This window comes from Camelus dromedarius, chromosome 8, assembly GCF_036321535.1.
Source record: "Camelus dromedarius isolate mCamDro1 chromosome 8, mCamDro1.pat, whole genome shotgun sequence".
Classification (NCBI taxonomy): Eukaryota; Metazoa; Chordata; class Mammalia; order Artiodactyla; family Camelidae; genus Camelus; species Camelus dromedarius.
Genome location: NC_087443.1, coordinates 20,204,908 through 20,227,539, shown reverse-complemented (window position 1 = coordinate 20,227,539; position 22,632 = coordinate 20,204,908). Strand labels below are relative to the sequence as shown.

The following is a 22,632-nucleotide window of genomic DNA, read 5'->3' as shown; positions in this document are numbered from 1 at the left end:
TATATACTGTGTTATTCTGTTTCCCTAAAATTCCCAAAAATGTATACCAAGCACATTAGTGGTTGCTTGGGGTCAGGAGAGGCAGAAGAGGGGGGTAGGGGTTACAAAAGGACACAAGGGAACTTTGTGGGGGTAACAGATAATGTTTGCTATCTTGATTGTGGTGATGGTTTCACAGGTATACACATGTATTATTTTTTTTTAAATCCTTTTTAAAAAATTTATTATTCTATTATTTTTTAATTCTTTTTTGTTTTGGGGGGAGGAGGTAATTACGTTTATTAATTTTTTTAGAGGAGGTACTGGGGATTGAACCCATGACCTCGTTCGTGCTAAGCATGCGCTCTACCACTTGAGCCACGCCCTCCACCCCGCCATACACATGTATTATAATTTATCTAATTGCACGTGTTAAATATGTGCAGTTTATTGATGACAATTATATTTTAATAAAGCTGTTATGAAAAACTGATACTTGATTCAGTTATTGGAAAAGTTTTAAGTATGTGTATCCGTTTCGTAACAGAGCACCACAAATTTGTGACTTAAAACAACAATAACTTATTTTTATATAGTTCTAGAGGTCAGAAGTCTGAAATGGGCCTCACCGGGCTACAAGCAAGGGTGGGGAAGGCTGTGTTCCTTCTGGAGGCTTCAGGGGAGGCTGTTTGCTTTCTTTTTGCAGCTTCTAGAGGCTGCCTGCATCCTTCCGCTCTTGACCCCTTGCTCCATCTTCAAAGCAGCATTGCATCTTGAAACTGCTGTTGGACTCTGCCCTCCTCTCCTGCTTCCCTTTTCCACTATCAAGGACCCTTGTGATCACATTGGGGCCCACCTGAGTAATCCAGGATAATTTCTTTATGTGAAGGTCAGCTGATTAGTAACCTTGATCTCATCGTCAACCTTAACTCCTGCTTGCCATGTAACCTAACATTGGCAGGTTCCAGGGACAGGGACATCTTTGGGGAGCCATTCTTCTGCCTCCCACAGTATATTTAGAACAATGTTACAGGGAGGGGGAGGGTATAACTCAGTGGCAGAGTGTGTGCCTAGCAGGCACGAGGTCCTGGGTTCAATCCCCAGTACCTCCATTAAAAAAACTAATAAATAAAAATAAATAAACCTAATTACTTTCCCCCACTCTCCCCCAAAAGAAAGAAATTTATGAAAAAAAATCTAGAACAAAGTGGGTATGTGAATCTTCTTCAAAGGTAAACTTCAGGAAATCGCAATACAGACTGAGTTTTTCTGATGAAAACTTAGTGTCCAAATTCAGGGATGCTCAATGTAAGGAGAATCTGAAGACTCAGTATAAAAAAAAAGAATGTAAAATAGCTCATGAATAATTTTATATTCCTGGCATACCGAAATGACATTTTCTGGATATGTTGGGTTAAGTAAAATGTATTATTAAAATAAAAGACAAAGAATCTAGTAGAATAATGGGTTAAGGGTATTAACAAGAAATTAATGGAAGAAGTACAAATGGTGGGTAAACATGTCGTAAGAGTCTTAATTTAAAATATCTACTGGGGGAAGGGACAAATTAGGAGTTTGGGATTAACAGATACAAGCTACTATACATAAAACAGATAAGCAACAAGGATTTACTATATAGCAAAGGGAATTCTATTCAATATCTTGTAATAACCTAGAACAGAATATAATCCACAAAAAAACTAACCCAATCACTACGCTGTACATCTGGAACTAATACAATATTGCAAATCAACTATACATCAATAAAAAATAATAAAATAAAGTGACTACCAATATCTAATATTGGGGAAAGCAAGAGAAATGGGCATTCTCAGACATTTTTGATGGGACAGTAATTTGATAAAGCCTTTTTGAAAGCAATCTGGCAATGTCTAAAATAATTTGAAAATGAAATATACTTTAACCTAGTATTGAATTTTGAGCATTTATTCCAAGGAAAAACAAACATACAAAGAGATATGTATAATGATGCCTTTTGTAAAAATTTCTCTACCAGAAAATGTGTAAATAACTTGTCCATCAACGGGGGAGTGGTTAAATAATTTCTAGTACAGCCATATCAGAACAAGGTAAATGGAAAAAGCTTCTGAGATTAATTGTTAAATTAAAAAAAAAAAGAAGTGCCAGAAAAATAATATAGTACTTTCCCATCTCCATTTCTGTTACTGCCCTCTCTCAAGAATCCAGGAGCAACATGTAAATATACAGAAATGGCACAGAAAACTGACACTTGGGGAGGGAGTGGGGGGAAGGGTGAAGCAGCTTTCATGTTTTGCCCAATAATGTTTGCATCAAAAATAAGAAAATCTAATTTAAAAGTACAAAAGGAAAAAAAAGCACGAGAGATAATTCACAGGGCACAGCCCATGCCTGAGTAACAGGCTGCTGCCCTCTTGCCAGTGTCACTGCCCGGCTAAGCCCTCCCCAACTGCACGTGTCAAGGGCCAGGCCGGCCTGCTCAGCTTTTCTGTGGCCCGGAGGTCCATCTGTCATCCCCAGGCAAAGGAGAGCCACCTCTCCTCTCCTCCCTTCTGCAAACATCAGGAGTGGCGGGCCTCTCCATGTCGCTCGGAATCATACCTGGTGACAATTACTCTCCAAGTTGTCTGACCAGAGCGCACAAGCCCCGGCCCATGCCAGGAGGCTGCCATGGCTTGTTTGGCAAAGAATGATCTCTCCTGGGAACAGCTCGCAGAGCACCCTATGGTCCGGAGGCCTCCGCTCGGTCCAGGAGAATGACTGAGACACGTAACAGCAGCAGTGGTGACAAAGATTGCCGTTCACCTGTCTCTGTTCAGATGTCTCATGCCTAGAACTTACCCAAGTCATGAAAAGATAAGCATCCATTACATTCTAAATCTGACAGGGGTATTGTATAGCTCAGTGGTAGAGTGTGTGCCTAGCATGCACAATGTCCTTGGTTCAACCCCAGGTACCTCCATCAAAAAAAAAAAAAAATATATATATATATAAAATAAATAAACTAACAAACATTCTAAATCTGAGATGATGTGGAATAGTCATGGAAACCTCATAGGTGCAACCTTTAGAAAGATCTGGTTTCATCCTGACATCACTGCTTACTGACAGCAAGTGGTTGGACAAATTCCCTTCTCCCAGCCTCAGTTTCCCTCTGTGTTCAGGAACCAAATGGGACAGAGTGAACAGAAGGCCTGGAATGGAGCCAGACTGTAGCCGACACCCAGGAAGGCAGCATGGTGGAGGTGTCACTAGTGAGAGTTTACGGCCAGTGCATGGGCTCAGACTGGGCCTCCAATGCCTGCGTGACGGGGCAAGCTGCCATTTCCCAAACCCAAATGTGATGTGTTTTGAGGCCTCCACAAGCCGATGCCTCAACAGCGACCGGGTTCAGTGCAGGCAAGAGTTAAATGCTATCGCTGTGATTTGCGAGTTATGACATAGCCAAGGAATAGAGTCTGCTTATACCCATCTTAGCAGGAGTTGGAATCTATATAAACATTTAAAAATAATTACAGGGGGTTGTAATTATTGCAACACTGCCACTTAATGTGTAATTCAAGCAGCTCCAGGGCTGAGGCCTGGTTTTCTTACCAGTAAAAATGAGGACATGAACCTCTGATCATTGTTCCTCACGGGGCTGCCTAAGCTAGAGCTTTGTAAACGCTAAAGGCTGAATAAATGCAAGTATTTGTCACAGTTGTAATTTTAAAAGCACTTTGGCCACTATTTCTGTACATTTGGTTTGTCTCTAGGAACAACCCCATCCCCAATAATACCATGACTTGTGCCACAAAATAAGGTATGATGTAGGTTCCGGAGCCCCAGAGTGGTGAAGGACAGGGTTCTTCCTTCACAGTTTGTGGTGACAATCCTGTGGGGACCTCCTGCAGGGCCTGGCGTGTCTGCGCTTTTCCCCCTGGTCTGGGTTTTGGGCTACACTAGAGTTCCGTAATCTTCACGCTCTCATCCAGATCTCTCTCCAACTTGATCAAAGGCAGGCTGTCTGGGAAGTCTTCATTTTTCACCTTGTCTAAAGGGAGACTGTCTGAAGAACCAGCTTCTGAAATGCTTCCGAGCAAGGGGCATGATAAGATTTCCCACCAGCAGCATCTTGGAAAATTGCAGACACGTTTGAAAAAGGAATCACTCTGGATTCTTTATCTCCTATGATTCTGACTGTGGCCTCAGATCAATCTTAAAAAGCTTTAGCCTCTGACACCCAACCAGGAGCTGAATCACTCCAAATATTAAATAACGCAGATCAGAATGAAGTTCAGTGCCAAGTAGGGAAACATCCTCCTTCCTTATCGTACAAGCCGGTAACCATGGTCCATTACTGCCCAAATGCAGATATTAAAAAAGGCAACCCAAAAGTTGGAGACAAATGGCTTCTTGATTGGGGTGCTTTCCCTCCCTAAGAGGTTGAGATGGGTTACTTGTCTCGCCTCATTATTTGCAAGCTTCTCCCAGCCGATTGCCTCCTGCGCACTCCAAATACACTTGGTGTGCTCCACGTGTCTCCAAGCCCTGCTTCACCCCTGTGTCTTGGGCTACACTGGGTGTCCCTGGAGCATCTTTCAGCCTGTGAGGTGTCCCTTTCGGGGCTGAGTGTTGGAGGGACAGCACTGTGCTCTGCAGAAAGCAGGGGCTTTGGGGTCTGAGCACCAGCTCCCTGCACCTTCCCACACCCCTCCAGATGGCCACAAGCCCTGAAGCCCTCACCTGGAGGGCTGCCCAGCCTGGAGCCTGAGCCCACAAAAGTCCAGCTGGGATCAGAGGTGAGCCTGGGGCAGACTGGAGGCTCTAAGACAGGTCAGGGCAGAGCCTCAGCAACCCTCCAGCCTCAAGGTTAATGCCTCTCCCATCCCCGGAGGGAACGCCCTTTGTAGGGTGAGTGGGTCTCCCTCCAGGAGCCAGTTTTCCCTGTGGTTGGTTCTGCACCACTCTTGGACCCTGCCCTTGACTCTCCTGACTCTCCTTGAGTGATTCTTGGAGCCATTCTTTCAGGTGGCCTCATTTCACTGGGTTCCTGAGCCTTGCAGAGGCCGGGGGGTTGAGGTGGTGCCCATGGTCTTAGCACAGCGAAATCTCAGGCTCTACCCAGGCAAGGGGTCCCAACACGGTCACTCCTCAAGCCTTATCATCACTGTGGGCTTTCCCATGCCTGTGATCATGTTCATGATTACGAGATGCGATGCCACACGGATAGTGTCTGTACGAAGCCAGCACTCAACTAAATTTAGCGTCCTAGCCTCACTGTGTCCCTGTGATGGGCCCAGTGCTGGGGTGCCGAGTAGCTTTCCAGGCACTCAAGGGAAGCAATATTTGTGACCAGGGGACCAGAATGCTTACATGCTTCCATCTTGAACCCTCTAGTGGTGACAGGGCTCAGGCCAGTAGGACTGGGCAGAAGTGATGTCATCCATTTCCAGGCCAGGTCCTTTAGCAACTGCCTGTGACCCCCAGCCTTCTCTCCTCCCTCCCTTGCCACATGAACCCTGGAAGCCACAGAAACAGATGAAGCTTCCATCTGCTCCGCAGTGGCCTTGCCCCAGCAAGAGGTAAACTTTTATTTTTGTTTAGGTGCTGGGATTGCAGGAACATTTAGCATTGTTTATTTTAACAAATTAGATATTATTTTGAGCAAATACATGTTAGATAATTTTGTTCCGAACAGCTTACCTGGTCCAATAAAAAAGTTTTAAAAATCATAATATTATTTAAACATCAGATTTCTGCGCAGGAAAAGCCGTTTAACTCATAACGGTTATTCTCTTGCTCCTCTGATTGGATGTTGGGAGGGAAAAGCAAAGAGAGGGCAGGCCCCTCTGCCTGGGATACAGCCTTAGCGGGCATGGGCCAGCGGGATCTGCCAAGCTCTCATGGTCAAAGCACTGAGCAGGGCAAGGCTGCATTGGTCACTGCAGTCGAGGGCTGTTGCATTCAGAAGGGAACCAGCCCTGAGAGAGCACGTGCTCTAAGCTTCCTAGAGGAGCGTGGGTCTTCACTGGCCAGACACTTCTCTCCAGTACGTTCTCCAACCCAAGACTCAGGCAGATGTTGGTGTCGATTTCTGCCCCACAAGGTGCGAACCCTGCCCTCAGCTCTTCAGACTCCACGTGGCAGGTTTGGAAAAGCCTCTACTTCAGAGCTGGGAGCCTTTGATGGTCAGCACTGCCTGGCCCCTGCCCCACACTGTGCGGAGCCCAGGAGGACGTAGCTTGTCCACAGCCCAGGGTCTGCAGCACTGAGCCACAGCGTGTGGTGGTCCCTGCCCCATTTCTGAGGCTGCACAGAGTCCAGCCTTCATCCCCCCATGATGAACAGGCTGTCCCAGAGGCTGACCCTGCTCGCTCAGGCTGCCCCAAGCCTTGGAGCACACTCCTTGGCAGTTTGTTTCTGCTCAGGATACACACCACTAGGACATGTTCATGCTGGCTCATCTTGGGTGGGAGGGGCCCCTTCTTGACTGGAAGTCGCCTGGTTCTGTCTTCTTGCTCTTGCAGCCCGCAACCAATGCTATGCTCTGGGGTATACGGTGATCTAGGAGTGGGGCCACTATGCTGTTTACTTGATAGCAGGTTAGTCTGAGAAGCACGGTATGTTTCAAAGGTCTCCTCTACCAGGCTGACCTGCTGAGCCAACTGCTTCTAAGGGGCATGTGCCACTTTCTGCCGAGTAAGGCACACCCCACCCCAATCCTCTGCAAAGGCTACAGTTCGTTCAGGAAACCCACCCACAGACCTCAGCGGACCAGGCAAGACAGCAATCCCACAGCAGCCCCTCCAAATCACCTCCTTTTTGCTGATAAACGGTAACTCAGTCTTTAACCGATGTACAAAGGAGCTAGAAGGCCCCAAATATAATTAAAAGTAACTTATGTTCATCTAAACAATGAATGAGATGTGTTTTCCATGCTGCCTCAACATCATTCGGTTCATTTTTTTGCCTAGTAATTGACAAAACGCATAATTTACCCATCAGTCTTCGAGCTATTACTGTAAATTAACTGGGTTCAATTGAAAGCCAAAGGATTGATCTCTTTTAAGTAGAAGATATTTAGCTACTGTAAGCTAATATCTGTGCTGACTTAAATGAGCAGACCCTGAGGGAGGCTTATTACATTTACACGAACAGGCAGCCACATGGAAGGAAACACATGAGTCGTTTTCAGAAGGTGAAGATCCGTTTTGTAGGCAGTGACACTGGAAGTGCAAAATAATTCGGGGGCAACCAGGACACTCGCCCAGTGTGATTTATATACCCCTGAGCGTGGCATCAGTCTCCTTAGAAACTGGGTTTTCCTTCCCTACAACAGTGGCAAAATCTTGCCACGTACTGATGAGCTGTAGGTACGCGTAAGGTAATGTCGGCATTGTTATTTCAGTTGCAACAGAAGAACCACTGTTGGATGGTGAAAGATAAGCTTGAAAACACATATTTTTAGATGGTTATTTCTATTCTCTGTTTTTCCTTGATATGTCAGGTGCAGGGAAAAAATTGTTTTAACCACAAAGTTTAAAAACAGTTTAAAAATGGAGCTGGCTGCTGTTGCCAATTTGGAATTTACCAAATATATTTGTTTGATTTTAAATGATCATTTGGCTAGAATTTTCATTTTGATCTGTTAGTCGTGGGGAGTTATATTTCTCAAATAGCTACAAAAATATAAAGCACCCCTCACGAAAAAGCCACACCTTCTGATATTTGAACATAAATAAATGAGGATTCTTTTTTTTTAAATAAGGGTCCACTAAGTAATTCTTCACAAAAGCAGCATTTGAAGTTATCCCCAAGGACATTTAAAACAAGAAAATATTTATTGTTTGATTTTTTTTTCCTGTAGCATTAATGGCAACATTAATATCAGGTCCCAATTAGCTCAGGGTGATTTCTGACGTCCTGGGGAGGGTGTTTACTCAACAGCTACTGAGCGATCCTGAGGCCCGAGCAGAGTGGGGCTCTCGCAGTGCTTCGATGCCTTCCCCTCACACTCACACATGTTCCTTCTGAGCGCAGCTAGAAAGACTGGAATTAGCTGTGCCAAGATCTATGGGGGCAGCCAGGGAGGTAACGAAGCACTTGTTCTGTGGGCAGAGATGTGCAGGTGGGAAGTACAAAGGAAGAGTGAAGTCAGGCTCTCCCGGACTTCTCAGGAAGTCCGGGGCAAGTTCAACAAGCTAAATGTGACTGGTGGAAACACTGGCTGCAAAGACCCCACTGCACCAAGGTCTGTACCCATCAACTCTCTTGCTTCCCGCTGCGTCTTCGCAAAGACCTTTGTCAGGAGCTCTGCATTAAATGGCAACCAATGGCCAGGAGTGGCACCAACAGCAGGAATTCTGGGAAACTCCCCTGCTCTGGCCAGATCCCCAGAGCCCACCTGTTTCTCCCACCTCCTCTGTTACTCATCCAGGATGGAACTTCTGAAAACCTCTGTGGCTTGGCTGACTCCTGTTATTGTTCCTCCATTCCTCCTTGCTTTCTAAGGTCTCCACAGAACCCCCTGGCTTTGAGAATTGAAAGGGCATTTGTAGATCATCTCTGGCCAGCTTCCTACCCAACGATAGACTCCAAGTCCAGGCCGCCAAGTCAAGTGATGGTCTGGCCTTGGCTCGCCCAGCACCAGGGACTGGAGCTCACCCCTGCCTAGCAGACCGCTCCACTGGAACAAAGCGTTCTTCATATATGAGTGGCATGGTGGACTCCATGCAGTTCCATGTGTCCTGGCATGGCTTCTGGAGGCTCACAGCATAAACAGAGTCTTGTTAACATAAGGATGCAGTGCCTGACCTAGTGCCTTTCCCAAGAGTTCATTTCCCCAGATGATTTATTCTGTTTTGTTCTTTATACAGGCAGGAGTTCAGATCTCTCACCATCCTGGCTGCCCTGTTCCTGCCCGGATAAAACTGCAGTGCCTTGAGGGGACTATTATGCTATGACCTGGCCTGACCACGCAGAGCTCAAGGGCTTCCCTCCCTGGTTCCAATTTCCGTGCAGCTCAACACAACCCACTGTCCCCAGTAGCTTTTCCGGCAACCACATCTCACTATTAGTCTATATTGAGCCTTTAACTCATTAAAACACTTAACTTTGCCTCCTTTCGACCTATTCTTAAATCCAGGCCTCTCCTTTCCATGACATCAAGTGATTTTTTTTGAACCAAAGGAAGAACTTTATATTTTATCTTAACAATTTCCCATGAAAGCAGCCTGTCAAGATGATTATGAATCTCAGTGCTGTTTTCCATCTTGGCCGTCCCCCACCCCCAGCCTTGTAAATTCACTGGTTGTAGTTTACAGACTAGAATGGACAACAGACATGAAACTAAGGAAGCATTATAAAATAGCAGTAGCAGTGGCAACAAAGATAACAACAACAACAACAATAATAATAATGACCTCTAGGGTGGTCTGAGTAGCAGTTTACAGCTGATGAAGGATGCTCACTTAGCGTTGGCTGAATCAGCTCCAGCTGAGTTGAATTTATGAGGTCTGGATGTGAAAGAGCGTCTGATGCAAGGGCTGCTCTGCGACTTGCTGTGAGCACGGACTGGCTCCCACCAGCCTGACAGCATCTTAGTTACGCCCGCAGATAGTGCCGAGATAAAGGCCCTGGTGGGTAGACTCTTACACAGTCAAAGCTGGGAGTTTCCGCAGGCAGACATTAAGCTGATTCCTAGGCTCCCCGCACTTTTGTCAGACTTCAGGCTCTTTGGTAACGTTCCCATTCACCCAGGCCTGAGCCAGCCCCTCAGTTCCCTCATCCAGAAAATGGAGACAATCCAGGCACCTTCCTCAGGGGCAGGGACCCCAGGGGCCAGCTCATGACAGCACCGTTTTGTCTTTGATGTGCTAGTTTGGTACCCAGAGGCCGGAGCAAAGGGGTGATCGGCGGCATGCTGGAACATTCCCTGTGACCTTCAAGCTCTGGGGTCAGACGGCCTCTCTTTCCTCCCCTGAGGCGTCCTCTTTCCTAAAGATGGCTGGTTTCTGATTGCCCAGTATTAATGTTCACTCCTAGAAGTGCAGCCTCTTTCCCATCCGTCTTGTCTCTCCTCCTCCCAATTCCAAGCTTTTACTCTAAATTAAATCAAACTTTAAATCAATCTTCTCTCCCACTGCCGAGCCTCCCATTACTTATTCTCCTGGAAAACAAAAACAAACGGAACCCAGCCTGCTCTCAAAGTGATGTTGAAATCGCCTCGGCTAGAACCTACAGCTGCATCAGTCACGCGGCCGCGGATCCCAGGCTCTTCCACCGGAGGACACAGGCGTCACCTCCCACGCTTTCTCCTCTGCTGCTTCCAAGGCTCCCAGCTCCGAGTTCCAGCACATGGTGGTTTTCTAGGCCACACGGGATGTTAGGACAACAGCCCCATCTGGATGGTCTTCCTGCCTCCAGCCTGGCCCCCTCCCAACCCTGCCTGCACGCTTGTGGATGACTTCCCCCTCAGAGCTCTGAAGGTCAAGTCTGGGCCCCCAAACATCACAGTCCCTCAACACCACCAACAGAATAAGGACCCAGCTTCTGGATGTGGTACCCAAGCCCTCCACATCCAGCTTCTGGTACTACACGCAGTTTGGGTTCCTGCCCATACAATGACCCTCACGCTTATGCTTCAGAGACTCTGGGCTCCTCCTTGGCGTAAGCTGCTAGACACACGGGCCCCCAAAGTTCACCTTCTGAGTCCCTCCAATGTGCCAGGGCCAGCTCTGCAGAGGCTGGCTGGGCTGGTGGCTTTGTCTGGAAGAGGGAACCCTTCCTTTGTCTGACCCCTCATCTGCTCCCCTTTCTGGTGACCTGAAGAGAACTCTAGAGGGCGGTGTCCCTGTCACATTCCTTTTCTGATTTGTTTTTCTTTTCTTGTTTAAATTAAAAGTATTTGAAAATTAAATGAATATAATTTCACCGTGAGAAATTAGAATACAGCCATCCCATGGTACACGTGGGGGAATGGTTCCAGGACCTCCCCCACCCAACCACCTCAGATACCAAAATCCGAGGATGCTCAAGTCCCTTATATAAAGTGGTATAGTATTTGTATATAAACTACGCACATCCTCCTCTATACGTTAAATCATCTCCAGATGACTTATAATACCTAATACGGTGTCAATGCTTTGTAAATACTTGTAAGTACAATGTAAATGCTATGGAAAGAGTTCTAAATACAATGCAAATGCTATGTAAAGAGAATGCAGCAAATTCAAATTTTGATTTTTGGAACTTTCTGTAAAATTTTTTTTCCTAATATTTTCAATCCTGGTTGATTAAATTCATGGATGTGGAACCTGTGGATATGAAGGGCCGACTGACACAGATAAATCTCAGGTTTTCTGATCACCACCTCCGTCTCCATGCCCCGCCCTCAAAGCCTTCCCCTACAGCTTTTATTTATAATAGTCATACTCTGAAAATTCCAAAACTAAATTATTTCAGTTTTATTTCACTTTTTTCCTTCAAGTTATACCTAAACATAGTTTGAAGAATCAAATTGCTGTTGTAAGGCAGCAATTTCTTCCCTTTCTACCATTACCCAAATCTTTGTCACTATTTTTAACTCTTTTAGGTAAGATTTTTTTTCCTCTCTTATTTCTAAATAATATGCTTATATCACTATATCTTGATTTAAAATTCTAGGCATTATTGGCAGAATTCCCAGCATGGAAGGTTATTTAACTCCCCTGCCCCCAGTGTGGCTTCCTGAACCTCCACGGTAACTTTGCTTATATCAGACAGTACTCACTGTTTATACGCCGATCTGGGAAATTGAATTGAACTGAATTGGATATTTTTTTCCTAAGGATTCCTTTCTTCTCTCTTTCTAGGATTTCTTCTCAGATGCTGAGCTGTCTCTCCTCTTTTTCTCTCTGCTATTCTTTCTGCGAGATGATGTTAAGTTTTCCATCCAACTTCTCCTTTGAGTTTTTATTTCTGATACTTATTTCTGAATTTTGGGAGCTGGTTTGTGGTCTGACTTCATTGTTATAGCCTCTCTCTGAGATCGATAAAAATAGTTTTAAACAAAAGTTTCCCTCCTCCCGTATAGTTTGTGTTGCTTCCACCTTGCTTTTTAAAAGATTTCCTATGTTTTTGTCTGTCCTTCATTTGAGATTCTTTCCGTGAATGTCTAGCGACTCAAAGTGCCTTACCCCTATTTGTTATGGTTCTCTAAGCAGCTGACTGGAAATTGTATGAGGGCCGGCAGGGAATGTTCACACGGCAGGTCAACAAAGAGAGAGATCTGCCTGGCCTGTTTTGTGGAGGGGGCCCTGCTGTTCACTGTTTTTCTTCTTGGCCTGTCAGATTCTCCAGTGAAAATTCCTCATTTCCTTCCTGAGGGTTATTCCTGACTGCTGGGGTCTGGGAGCCAAGTGTGGGATGAAGACTGGTAGGACTACTGAAGCAACAGGTCTGGATGTCAACCTCCGTCTTACCCTCCTGCTCCAGTGTGGTACTGAGACAGGACAGGGGGCAGGGAACAGCCATTCAAGGAATGGCACAGCAAGCAGCACCAAGATGGTGGAGATTCAACTCCCAGTAGACCTCGAGGCCCAAGATGGCGGGAGATTTGACTTCCAGCAGATCTTGAGCTTCATTATACACTCATTGTAATATATTAGCATGATAAATGACACGCCCACAGGCGCCATGACAGTTCCGAGTCTAACCATAAATGGTCAAAATGCAGGAGGTGGGCCAATTCCTGGGAATCTCAGCCCCTTTCCCAAAGTAGTTGGAATGATCCTCCCACTTGTTAGCATATGAAAAAACTGGGCCCATAAAAACAAACAATCCCCACACACTGTGGCCACTCTCCCTTCTGAGTGAGATGGCCCCACTCTGTCTATGGAGTATGTATCTCTCTGAATAAAGCTACTTTTACTCAACTGTGGCTCACTCTTGAATTCTTTCCTGCTCAAAGCCAAGGACCCATATTTGTCAGGGCGCATCCCAGGGACTCATTTGAGACCTGGGACACGGCTATTCTCTCGCCCCACATTTTCCTGTATCAGTAACCCCCACCCCATATAATGGGGCCAGTGTCCTCAGACGGAAGTGCTTCTTTTGTATCCTCTCCAGAATAAACTCTGGTGTTAACACCCAAGTTGGGGCAGGGCAGTCATGGCTTTGCATCAAGTGGTTTGGGAGATCTGGGATCTAATTGCTTTTTAAACTGACTTTCAATCAGTCCTCCTGTTTTGAGCTCTTCTTTGCTCTTGTTTCCAGAGATAACTGGTCCTGCCAATTCCGGGTCTTTGCTGGGGTTGGGGAGCAGGGGTTTGGGGCAGGGGGAGAGGGGGTTTGCAAACCAGATGGATTTTTGTGTCTCCCTAGTGCTGGCTCAGAATTTAGCTAGCTCAGGTCTGCTACATCAGCTACCTCCTGTCCATCTGCCTTCCAGCATCCAGAACGCTGCTGTGGGTGTCTCCCTCCTATCTGCTCCATCTAGGTGTGGTCACACCTTCAAAAGCACACCTTTAGTGCTCTTTACTGGAGTTTGGGGGCCTTTAAATCTGTCATCCTTGACTAGAAGTTTGAATTTAAGTTTTGATTTTCTTATTAGTTTAGGAGGTAATATGAAGAGTGTGATTTATTTCCATGTGGATACAGTTTTCTCTCCTTGTTTGCATACATGCCCTCACTCGCTACCATTTTGTCCTTAATTTTTCTTTTTTTTTTTTTTGTACTATTGTCAATGAATATGGCTCTATAATTTCATTTTTTGAAAAAAAAGTTTTTGAAACAAATAGAGAACAATGAGGATTCTTTTTGTTTATGTATCTTTCAAAGCTATGTCATTAAGAGCATAAAAGTTCACAGTTGCTCTATTTTCTCAGTAGGTTGTTATTTATATAATGATGAAATATTTCTCTTTATTCCCTTTTGTTCTTATCACCTTGAATTCTATTTTGCTTGATTTTGATGTTCCTAAATCTGCTTTCTTTTTGCTTGCATTTGCTGGCTTACCTTTTTCCCAGTGTTTTGTTTTTGAACTTTTTGTTGATTGTTCTCTGTTTTTTAAAGCCACTCTTCCATTTTCTGTCTTTTAAGAGACCAACAAATTTGACCTATTCACAATTATTATGACAACTGAAATGTTTATTCTTATCCCTTGCCATCTTATTTACTTTTTTGTTTTCTATTTACCTTTCCATTATTTTTTTTTTCCTTCCCTCCATTTTCTGCCCATTTGTTGAACTGATCACATTTAACTTGGTACATTTTTTTTTTGTCTTATGTTTAGGAAATTATAATTTCAATTTCTATTCTATTCCATTTCTATTCAAAGCCAAGCAACCCACAAGTAAAGAACTGGGAAAACTAGACTTAAAGTGAATCCTCAAACAGTGGAAATGGACCAGGCTGATCAACAAAGGACATGGCAGGAGTTTTCATGGCTCAGAACACTTCAAGCAGAAGCTAAAACCACTTAAGAGGAAAACCCTGGAAACTTCTATTAGTAAAATTATAAGATGTGTCTGCTAGAAATTATTAGGGACATGTGTTGGGGAAAAGCTGGAGGGACAGGGCCACACTTTCAGGCCCTGTTTTAAAGGAACTTTGCCTAATCTAGTCTTTCCACCTGAGTTTCCATAATTCTTCCACCGTCTTGAATTTCCCACCTCTGTGCTCTATGTCCTCTGCTGACCCTCCTGCCAGTGAGAAGGGGAGAAGGGAGAGGGAAAGGGCTTTGGAGAGGCAATAAGAACGTAGGCTGAGAGTGATCCTCATCACGTGGATGTGCTCTGGGCAGCATCAAGGATAGCTGGACATCCCTCCTCTCGACAATTACATCTGCTAGACAGATGACAGGCCATCTGTTAGGAGGGAGCTCACTGCCTGGGCACCTCTGTCACTGTAAACAGTGAACAGGGCACAATTTTCCAGGAACCAGACATTGAGAATTAGTCCATTACATGGAGTTCATGCAATTAAATGGAAATCTCTGGGCTATTTTGCTGGCAGACATGCAGGTTTGAGATGATATTGTAAAGCTAAAAGAGTCAAATTTGACCAGTAGTCTCCTTGAGATTGGGAACCTGAGCATCGAGGCTGCCAGAGCAGTCAGGCTTTATAGGGGAGGGGGAATTATGGAAAAGAACAATACTCCATGAGGATCTGGCAGGGTCGGTGAGGCCCAGAGAGGTCAAAAGTGGAGTCCTGGCCATGACGCTGGCATCATTGGGAGATGCTGGCTCCTTTCAGGGATCCCATGACTCCCTACTTATGAAAGCCCTAGTTTAGTTTGGATTGGGCCCCAGGGCTCCTCCTGTGTCCAGGCTGGTGACTCAAGATGTCAATGCCTCCATTCTATTAGCTGTTTCCACCAGAAGCCACTGAAGTCTGGAAAAGGTGGCATGTGAGTAAGAAGACTGTCCAGTTCACCTGTCTGGAAACCAGGGAGCTGGAATTTTCTTGTAAAGCTGGAGTGATGGGTGAGATCACCTCAGGATCTCCATAGGAATATGTGGGGAAGCCCATGGCAAGGGTTCACATGTAGCTTGGATGACCTCCATGTGTTACTGTAGTCCACTGAGCTCACCAAGCATCATGATGCAGTTTCCCCCAGGGGATGGTGCTATGGTCTGGGCCAGGAGGGGGATGACAGTAGGGCCCACAGGCAGGATTCTGAGAGATGAGGAGACCTGGCAACTCTGGTCACCATCATCAGTGACATGTCACCAACAGGACAGCCAGGAAAGCCAAGATGCTGTTGAAGGGCCAAGGCTGGTCTTCAACACAAAACACAGAGGCCAGAAGGAAAAAGGCTGGCAGGGGGCAAGCCAGAATTGTGATTCCTGATCTGGGGAGTAGGTTCAGGGGTGGGGCTGGAGGAGGCAGGGAGTAAGGGAAAGACAGGGCTGAGGGAGCATGAGGGTACCCAGACTTAAGTGTCCCAGGTGCTAGGACTTGTCCTCTGTTGCATAAATGTTCTACAATCTAATCCTTAGTGCATTTCTGTGATGTAGGTAATAATGTCTCCACTTTAGCAATGATAAAAGCGAAAGTAAAAAAAAAAAAAAAATTAAGTGACTTGTTCCAAGCTATACAGCTAGCATGCTTGACCTAATTCAGATCAAACTCAGAGTTCCTGTTTGTTCCACTCAACCTCTCTAGAAGTTATTTTCCTTCCTTATAAAGCCAGGGAAGCTGGACAAGATCAGAGCTTCCTAAACTTTGACTTAGATCCACCTTCATGATTTTTGTCATCTCCACCTTCCATCTCAACTGTTATTGGTGTCTAAGTTTTCCTTAAGCAGTCTCACTTGGGGTGTGTGTGTGTGTGTGTGTATGTGTGTGTTTAGTGTGTGTTAAAATATACATAACATATAATTTACCATTCAACCATTTTTAAGCATGTAGTTCAGTGGCATTAAGTACACTTACATTGCTCTGCACACTCCTTGGCTTTAACTTAGATATATTTTAGAAAGGAAAACATGCAATGACTATCACGAACGGAAGCCAGTATGACTTTCCATAAACAGAAGTCAACCGCTGGAACAAATACAGTGAAGACAGAAAGCCATTCACTTACAGCTGGATACTGTTGCGACTGAGGTCTCTGAGATGAGTCCTGCTCCTTCTCACCCCCAGGAACCCATTCTTTAAAGGGAAGACCTCAAGTGTTAAAGATCTGACAATTCTTCCTTCAGACTCAGAAGAATTGGAAGAGGAGTGACAGGGTCATTTTCTCGCTGTGATGTCAACGTGATCCTGGGCTGTGCCCGAGTACCCTCTCCCACCTTGCCCATCACTGAGCGCCCTCCCTGCCCCCCATACCCCTGGGAACACTGTGGGAACTGTTGGATGTGCACAGGTCCCCGCTCACTAAGACTCTGTGACCCCTGACCTCAGAAAAGGGGAATCTCCCTTTTCTTTCAGACTCAGATCAATGACTAGGAGCATCCTTTGGGACAAGTCCTTCAAGTTCTCTTCCCCAATTTTCCCAAGAGAAATGAGGGTGGCTCTCAGATGTCCTTTCTCGGTCTGAATCCCGTAACAAGGATTAGACTGCCCACACTCTACAAGCCCAGCTGCCCTGGACAGCAGGCTGCAGGGCACTTTGTTATGATGTCTGCACAGGGCAACCATCATCAGGCCACACCATGGTGGGTGAGGCCACCAGTTGCTTTGAGTGAGTGAACTTAGTGCAATCTGGGTGGAAAAGCAGACGTGTTAGGCATCGGAAGTGGAGCTTACAGTGCTGGTGGAAAACAGAAGCAGCCCCTGAGAGGCAGAGGCCTCTGACACAGGAGGTTCACAGCGAGCCGGACTCCAGTTTGAGGTTAGAGGTGTCTGGGTGCCAATTTCCCTAGACAATGGAAGGAATGGGATGTGTGTAGCTGCGTCTTCCTTGGAAGCACTAAGAGGCTGAAAAGGACCAGGGGAAGAGTTGTCTTTTTAAGTGATGCAGAGATGCTCTCTCTCAATGTTATAAGGAAACATTTTCATTACTGAAGCTGTGGGTATTTTTCAGTAAAATAAGCTGTGAGAGCAGGAATGTGGTGGAAATCCCACTGAACTGTCGCACCAAGTGGAGTCAGGGCTTTGAGGGGTGGAGGTCCTGATGGGAGGATCTCTCTCGGCCTGCTCCCCTCTCCTGGACATAGTTAACCACACCCCCCTTGGAGCCCTGCCGTGATGCCCACCGGACACGGGACATGCGCTTCTCACCTGGGGCTTGGTCTCATCTTTGTCCTTGTAGTAGAAAAGCTGATCCCCGCGCAGCACGAACCAGCGCTGCTGCCAGTTCTTCATGATGCTCCTCTGCTTCTTCAGCCAGCCCGCCTTCAGCACGGGGCCCAGCCTGCGGGGGCAGGGCGGCCGCCCGGGGCTCCGGCTCTGGTCCCCCATCACCAGGCTTTTGGAGCGGGCTGGAAGCCAAACACACACACGGGGAGCATGAGGGATGGCAGGCCCGTTGGCAGTCCTTGCCCCACCCTGGCATCCCAGCTGCCCTGTGACCAGCGCATGGGAGCTTCGGCCAGCAGGGCGTGGTCAGGCTTGGCCTTCTTTCCCCTCAGGTTCAAAGGGGCGTGGGCTGGAGCACCTCATTCACCTGGGGTAGTGAAGAGTCTACCTGCCTGGTTAGTTTGTGCTACGTCTTTGGGATCCAAGATTCCCCATTTCCCAGGTGTGTTCATCCATCCTTGCATCCATTTATCTATCCATCCATCCATCCTTCCATCCTTCCATCCATCCTTCCATTTGTTCAATGACTCATTCATTTATTCAGCATTGAGTATCTACTATGTGTCAGTCACTATTCCAGGTGCTGAAGATAAAGCAGTTAAGAAACATAAAAATTTGGGTCCTGCCAGAGCTCCATTCTAGAAGGGTTTCTGTTATTCAAGCCCCGAGGAGCTGGCCCCATCAGACCCTCTCCCTAGTTTCTGCACAGCACCCACTCCCCTGGAGGCGTCAGGTCTGAGCACCATTGCCCAGAACTCCCCACCCCCACCCCCAGCACCCCCTGAGCTGCTTCCCTGAGATCATTCTGGCAGGTGGGTCTGGACAGCAGGGCCTCCACTGCAATTGCTTGCTGTGATGTGTCGATGGCTCCCTGGCAGGGGAAAGGGACCAGCTCTCCTCCCTCAGAGCTTCTGAGAGCCCGTGAGCACTTCTGCCCTGCAGATGCCACTTACCAGCACTCTGCCCAGGGTGGTACTGTCCTGTCCTTCCCCTGCCCCTTCCTTTTGCTCTCTCCCCTCTGTCCTGGGGGAAGCTATTCTCCTCTCTCTGGCCAGTATCAAGGATATTGCTGCAGTGGTCACTGGGAGGGGCCATCATAGACTTCGGAGGAACAGCTCTGAGTCCAAACATAATCACACTTGCAATTCTTAGACCATGGGTCCTAATTTCTGATTGGAATGCTTGGTGCCCACAACCCACAGTTGTTGCATTGTATCTGTGGTTCTGTGTGTGTGTGTTTGTGTGTGTGTCTAAACTCCTTTCACTGCACTAGTGTCTGCAGTTCCCTAAGCCTGGCTGTCCCTCTGCTCATGCTATCCCACATGTGGACCTTCCATCCCTTTCCTACTCAACGCCTGGCTTTGGCTGCATGGTGAGCTCCTATTCATCCTTCAAGACCCACCTCCACAGAACCTTCCTTCTGATCTTGTCTAGATAGTCATTTCCTCCTTGAGTAAGGTACGTGGTCCATGGCTGGTAATGTGGCTCCCATTACCATGCCAGGAAGGTAGGTAATGGATATCAGACATGGCTGTCAAACATCACAGGCTACTTAGGATTTTTCCTTTTTTTTTAACTGAAGTATAGTCGATTTACAATGTTATATTAGTTTCCAGTATATAACACAGTGATTCAATATCCTTATAGATTATACTCCATTTAAAGTTATTACAAAATAATGGCTCTATTTCCCATGTGCTATACAATATATCCTTGTTGCTTATTTATTTTATACTAAGTGGTTTGTGTCTCTTAATCTTTTTTTTAAATGGAAGAATAGTCAATTTCCAATGTGTTAATTTCTGGTGTACAGCATAGTGGCTCAGTTATATTTATGTGTGTGTGTATATATATATATTCCTTTTCATACTCTTTTTCATTATAGGCTATTACAAGGTATTGAATATAGTGCCCTGTGCTGTACAGTAGGACCTCGTTGTTTATCTGTTTTATGTACAGTAGTTAGTATCTACAAATGTTAGATATGTTTGGACGGCATGGTGCAGCTCTCCATCCAAGAAAGCGCTGCCCTTGAAGCTCCCTGTGCCCTGCATCTGAGGCTGGGCTTCACTTGTTTTTGCATTTACCCACCTTTCTGCGAGTCCTGGTCCCCACGCATGTTGATGTGAACCAGAGGAAAGTGCACGTCCTGCCTTTATTTCTTTGGCTGTTTTCTATCTCTGTAAATTAACTTAAGACTCCCTCTCTGTTGAACACTTGGATTCTTTCCAGTGTTAGTTATTTAATTAAAGAGACAATGGGGTCCAGTTGAAGAACTGCAGGCTTGGGTTGGGATCACTGCCAGTTCTGGGAACTCTTGGTGCCTCAGTCTGCCCATCAGCAAGCTGGGCCCATGTGGGATGACAATTCCTGACTCTGCAGGGTGAGCTGGGGCGGGGGGGAGGGGTGGAGACTCTCTGCAGCCTGGCAGAGAGCTGGGCACGAATGAGGTACCCAGTAACTGGTTACCATGGAAATGGTGATGATGATCATGAAAATGGTACGGTGGATGTCTCCATGCAGAACTGTTTCCTGAATGTGGGTTCTGAGGGTGAGCTCAGGGGGCAGAAGGCATGAACTTTTCTATGACTTTCAGCTCCTTAGGTGCCATTACACACTTCCTTCTGAAAATAGTGTGTGGATATATTACAGCACACAATTACACTAATGCACCACTTTGTCCATAGCCCTCAGCATGAAATATCATAATCTGAATACACCCACTCCATAATTTAGGATGTATAAAAGATACTTAGGTATCATCCTAGCTCACTCTATTTTTGGATTCCTAATCAGGTGGAATGTCTGTGCATGGGCTTCTGCTAACTGTATGAAGCATCCGCTTGCTCCCTTTGCCCATCTAACTGATTGCCCCTGGTGGGAAGGGCTGGCTAGGATGGGGAGCAGCTGGAGTCCCTGCAGGTCCATGAGTCACTTGAATCCTCTTCCCCTCCCCTGTGAGCCTCAGTCTGACTCCGGAACTCTTCCCGCAGCCCCTGAAAGGCCTTTCTTTCATTTCCAGGTGCCCGTGGTACTGTGCCTGGCATCTGCACTGCTTAATCCCCAGAGCTCTGCAGCCTTCTCTGAAGGGAGCCCTGCCTGGGTGAGGCTCGGCTGAGTGGCTCACAGGGAGGTGGGGTCCATGTCCCATGGGACCCGCTGCATCAGGAGGGGCCTTTCTGCTCCTAGGGCTGTACGTGCACCCCCCTCATCCCTCCTTTCATCTCAGGCTGCCAAGGAGCTGGAGCAGGGCTGGATTCAACAGACACTGATCCCTTTCCAGGCCCTGGGGACTTGCAGACAACGGTTACCATGACCCCAGTATTCTGGTGGAGTCTGACAGAGGACCAGGGGGGAGAGGGCACAGGTGCGTCCCCTTAGTTACTGAGTTTTCTGAGTCTCAGTTTCCTCATCTCTAAAATTCCATTAATTAGGAAGGATGGTAACCTGGAGATTGTCATTCTAGGTTAAATAAGCCAGAAAGAGAGAGAAAAATATCATATGATATCATTCATATGTGGAATCTAAAAAAAGATACAAATGAACTTATTTACAAAACAGGAACAGACTCACAGATATAGAAAATAAACTTACGGTTACCAGGGGAGAAAGGGGGTGGGAAGGGATACATTGGGAGTTTGAGATGCTAACTACTGTATATAAAATAGATAAACAACAAGGCCCTACTGTAGAGCACAGGGAACTATATTCAGTATCTTGTAGTAACCTATCATGAAAAAGGATGTGAAAAGGAATATATGTATGTACATGTATGACTGAAATATTATGCTGTACACCAGAAATTGACACAACATTATAAACGGACTATACTTCAAAAATTAAAAAAAAAAAAAAAGAATGGATGGTAAAATTAAGTCTAGGCTTCTGTCTTTTTAGTAACTTGAGATTTCTAACATGAGCCTGGGCAGAAGCTGGGCTCCTGGGGAGGTGAGGAAAGGCCAGCTCCCAGGCCCCTCAGTTCACCAGGGAGGCACTTCCTGCGGATGGTACTCAAGCTGCCAAGCCAGCCTGGCTTTTCCCCCGGCTGATCAATCACACAGATATTACTTATAAGGCCCAGAGAGCATCTTGAAAGGGAAATAACCGTTGTTATGATTTATTAATAACTTCTGTTCCTGTCCTCAGCATTTCCTTGAATCAAGCTACTCAGTTCTGTAAACATTTAAGCCAAGGTTTCAAGTCAAACAGCTCTGGCATTCTAAGGCTCCGGAACCAAGGGGAGTTTCTGGAGCTTCTGGCCAGGAAGCAGATCAGCTTGTGACCAGGGAAGGAGGAGGGTGCCCTTCTCCCTCCTCAAAGCCGGGCTCCTCTGCTCACAAGCACAATCATTCATTCACTCACTCATTCATTCATGCCTTCCAGGTACTCCAGGAACTCCTCCAGGTACGGTGCAGAACCCCGAGTTGTCCATGTTCCCCTGGAGCCCCCAGGCTGGCAGGGGAAACAAGTCACAAGGAACACCCACCCAGAGATGAAACAGCCACAGGCCATATGGACAGGCAAAGGCTGTACCCATCTTAAGGAAGGTGCAGACCTTTCTGCCATAGACATCTGCAGAGCCGCCCGGAGGAGGGACCACCTGGGCTGAGCCCTGGAGGATGAGCTGAACTGGGGTCATCTCAGGGGAGGTGGGGCTCAGATTTGGGGGGAAGGAATGGAAGTGCTACCTCTTGGCTCAAATCAGTGCCTGTGCTAGGCTGATGCTGTCACCTATTTTAATGATAAGCATGTCTTGAGAGGGTGGGCTGTACTCCTAGCCTCTCCTTTCTCACCCTTGCCCCCAGTTTCCTGCCAACCCCTTGCATTTGGAGATTTTTTCCCCTCCTGAACCTGCTCTGATCAATTCCAACAATCTGGTTCTGGTTCTCAGCCTCCGAGACCCCTTGGTACTCAGGCAATATTGATCACCGTCTTCTTGAATCTTTT

General features: G+C 46.4%; 1 protein-coding gene across 5 annotated transcripts in view; it reads right to left on the bottom strand.

The window, feature by feature from the left end:
• The window catches only part of ARHGAP22 (Rho GTPase activating protein 22), a 179,612-nt gene that overhangs the window by 99,722 nt on the left and 57,258 nt on the right, over positions 1-22,632 (bottom strand). For all 5 annotated transcript variants that reach the window (XM_064487949.1, XM_064487952.1, XM_064487948.1 and 2 more), the window contains one exon: positions 17,668-17,867. In XM_064487949.1, the coding sequence (XP_064344019.1) occupies positions 17,668-17,867 (200 nt within the window). The remainder of the gene's footprint in view (positions 1-17,667; positions 17,868-22,632) is intronic.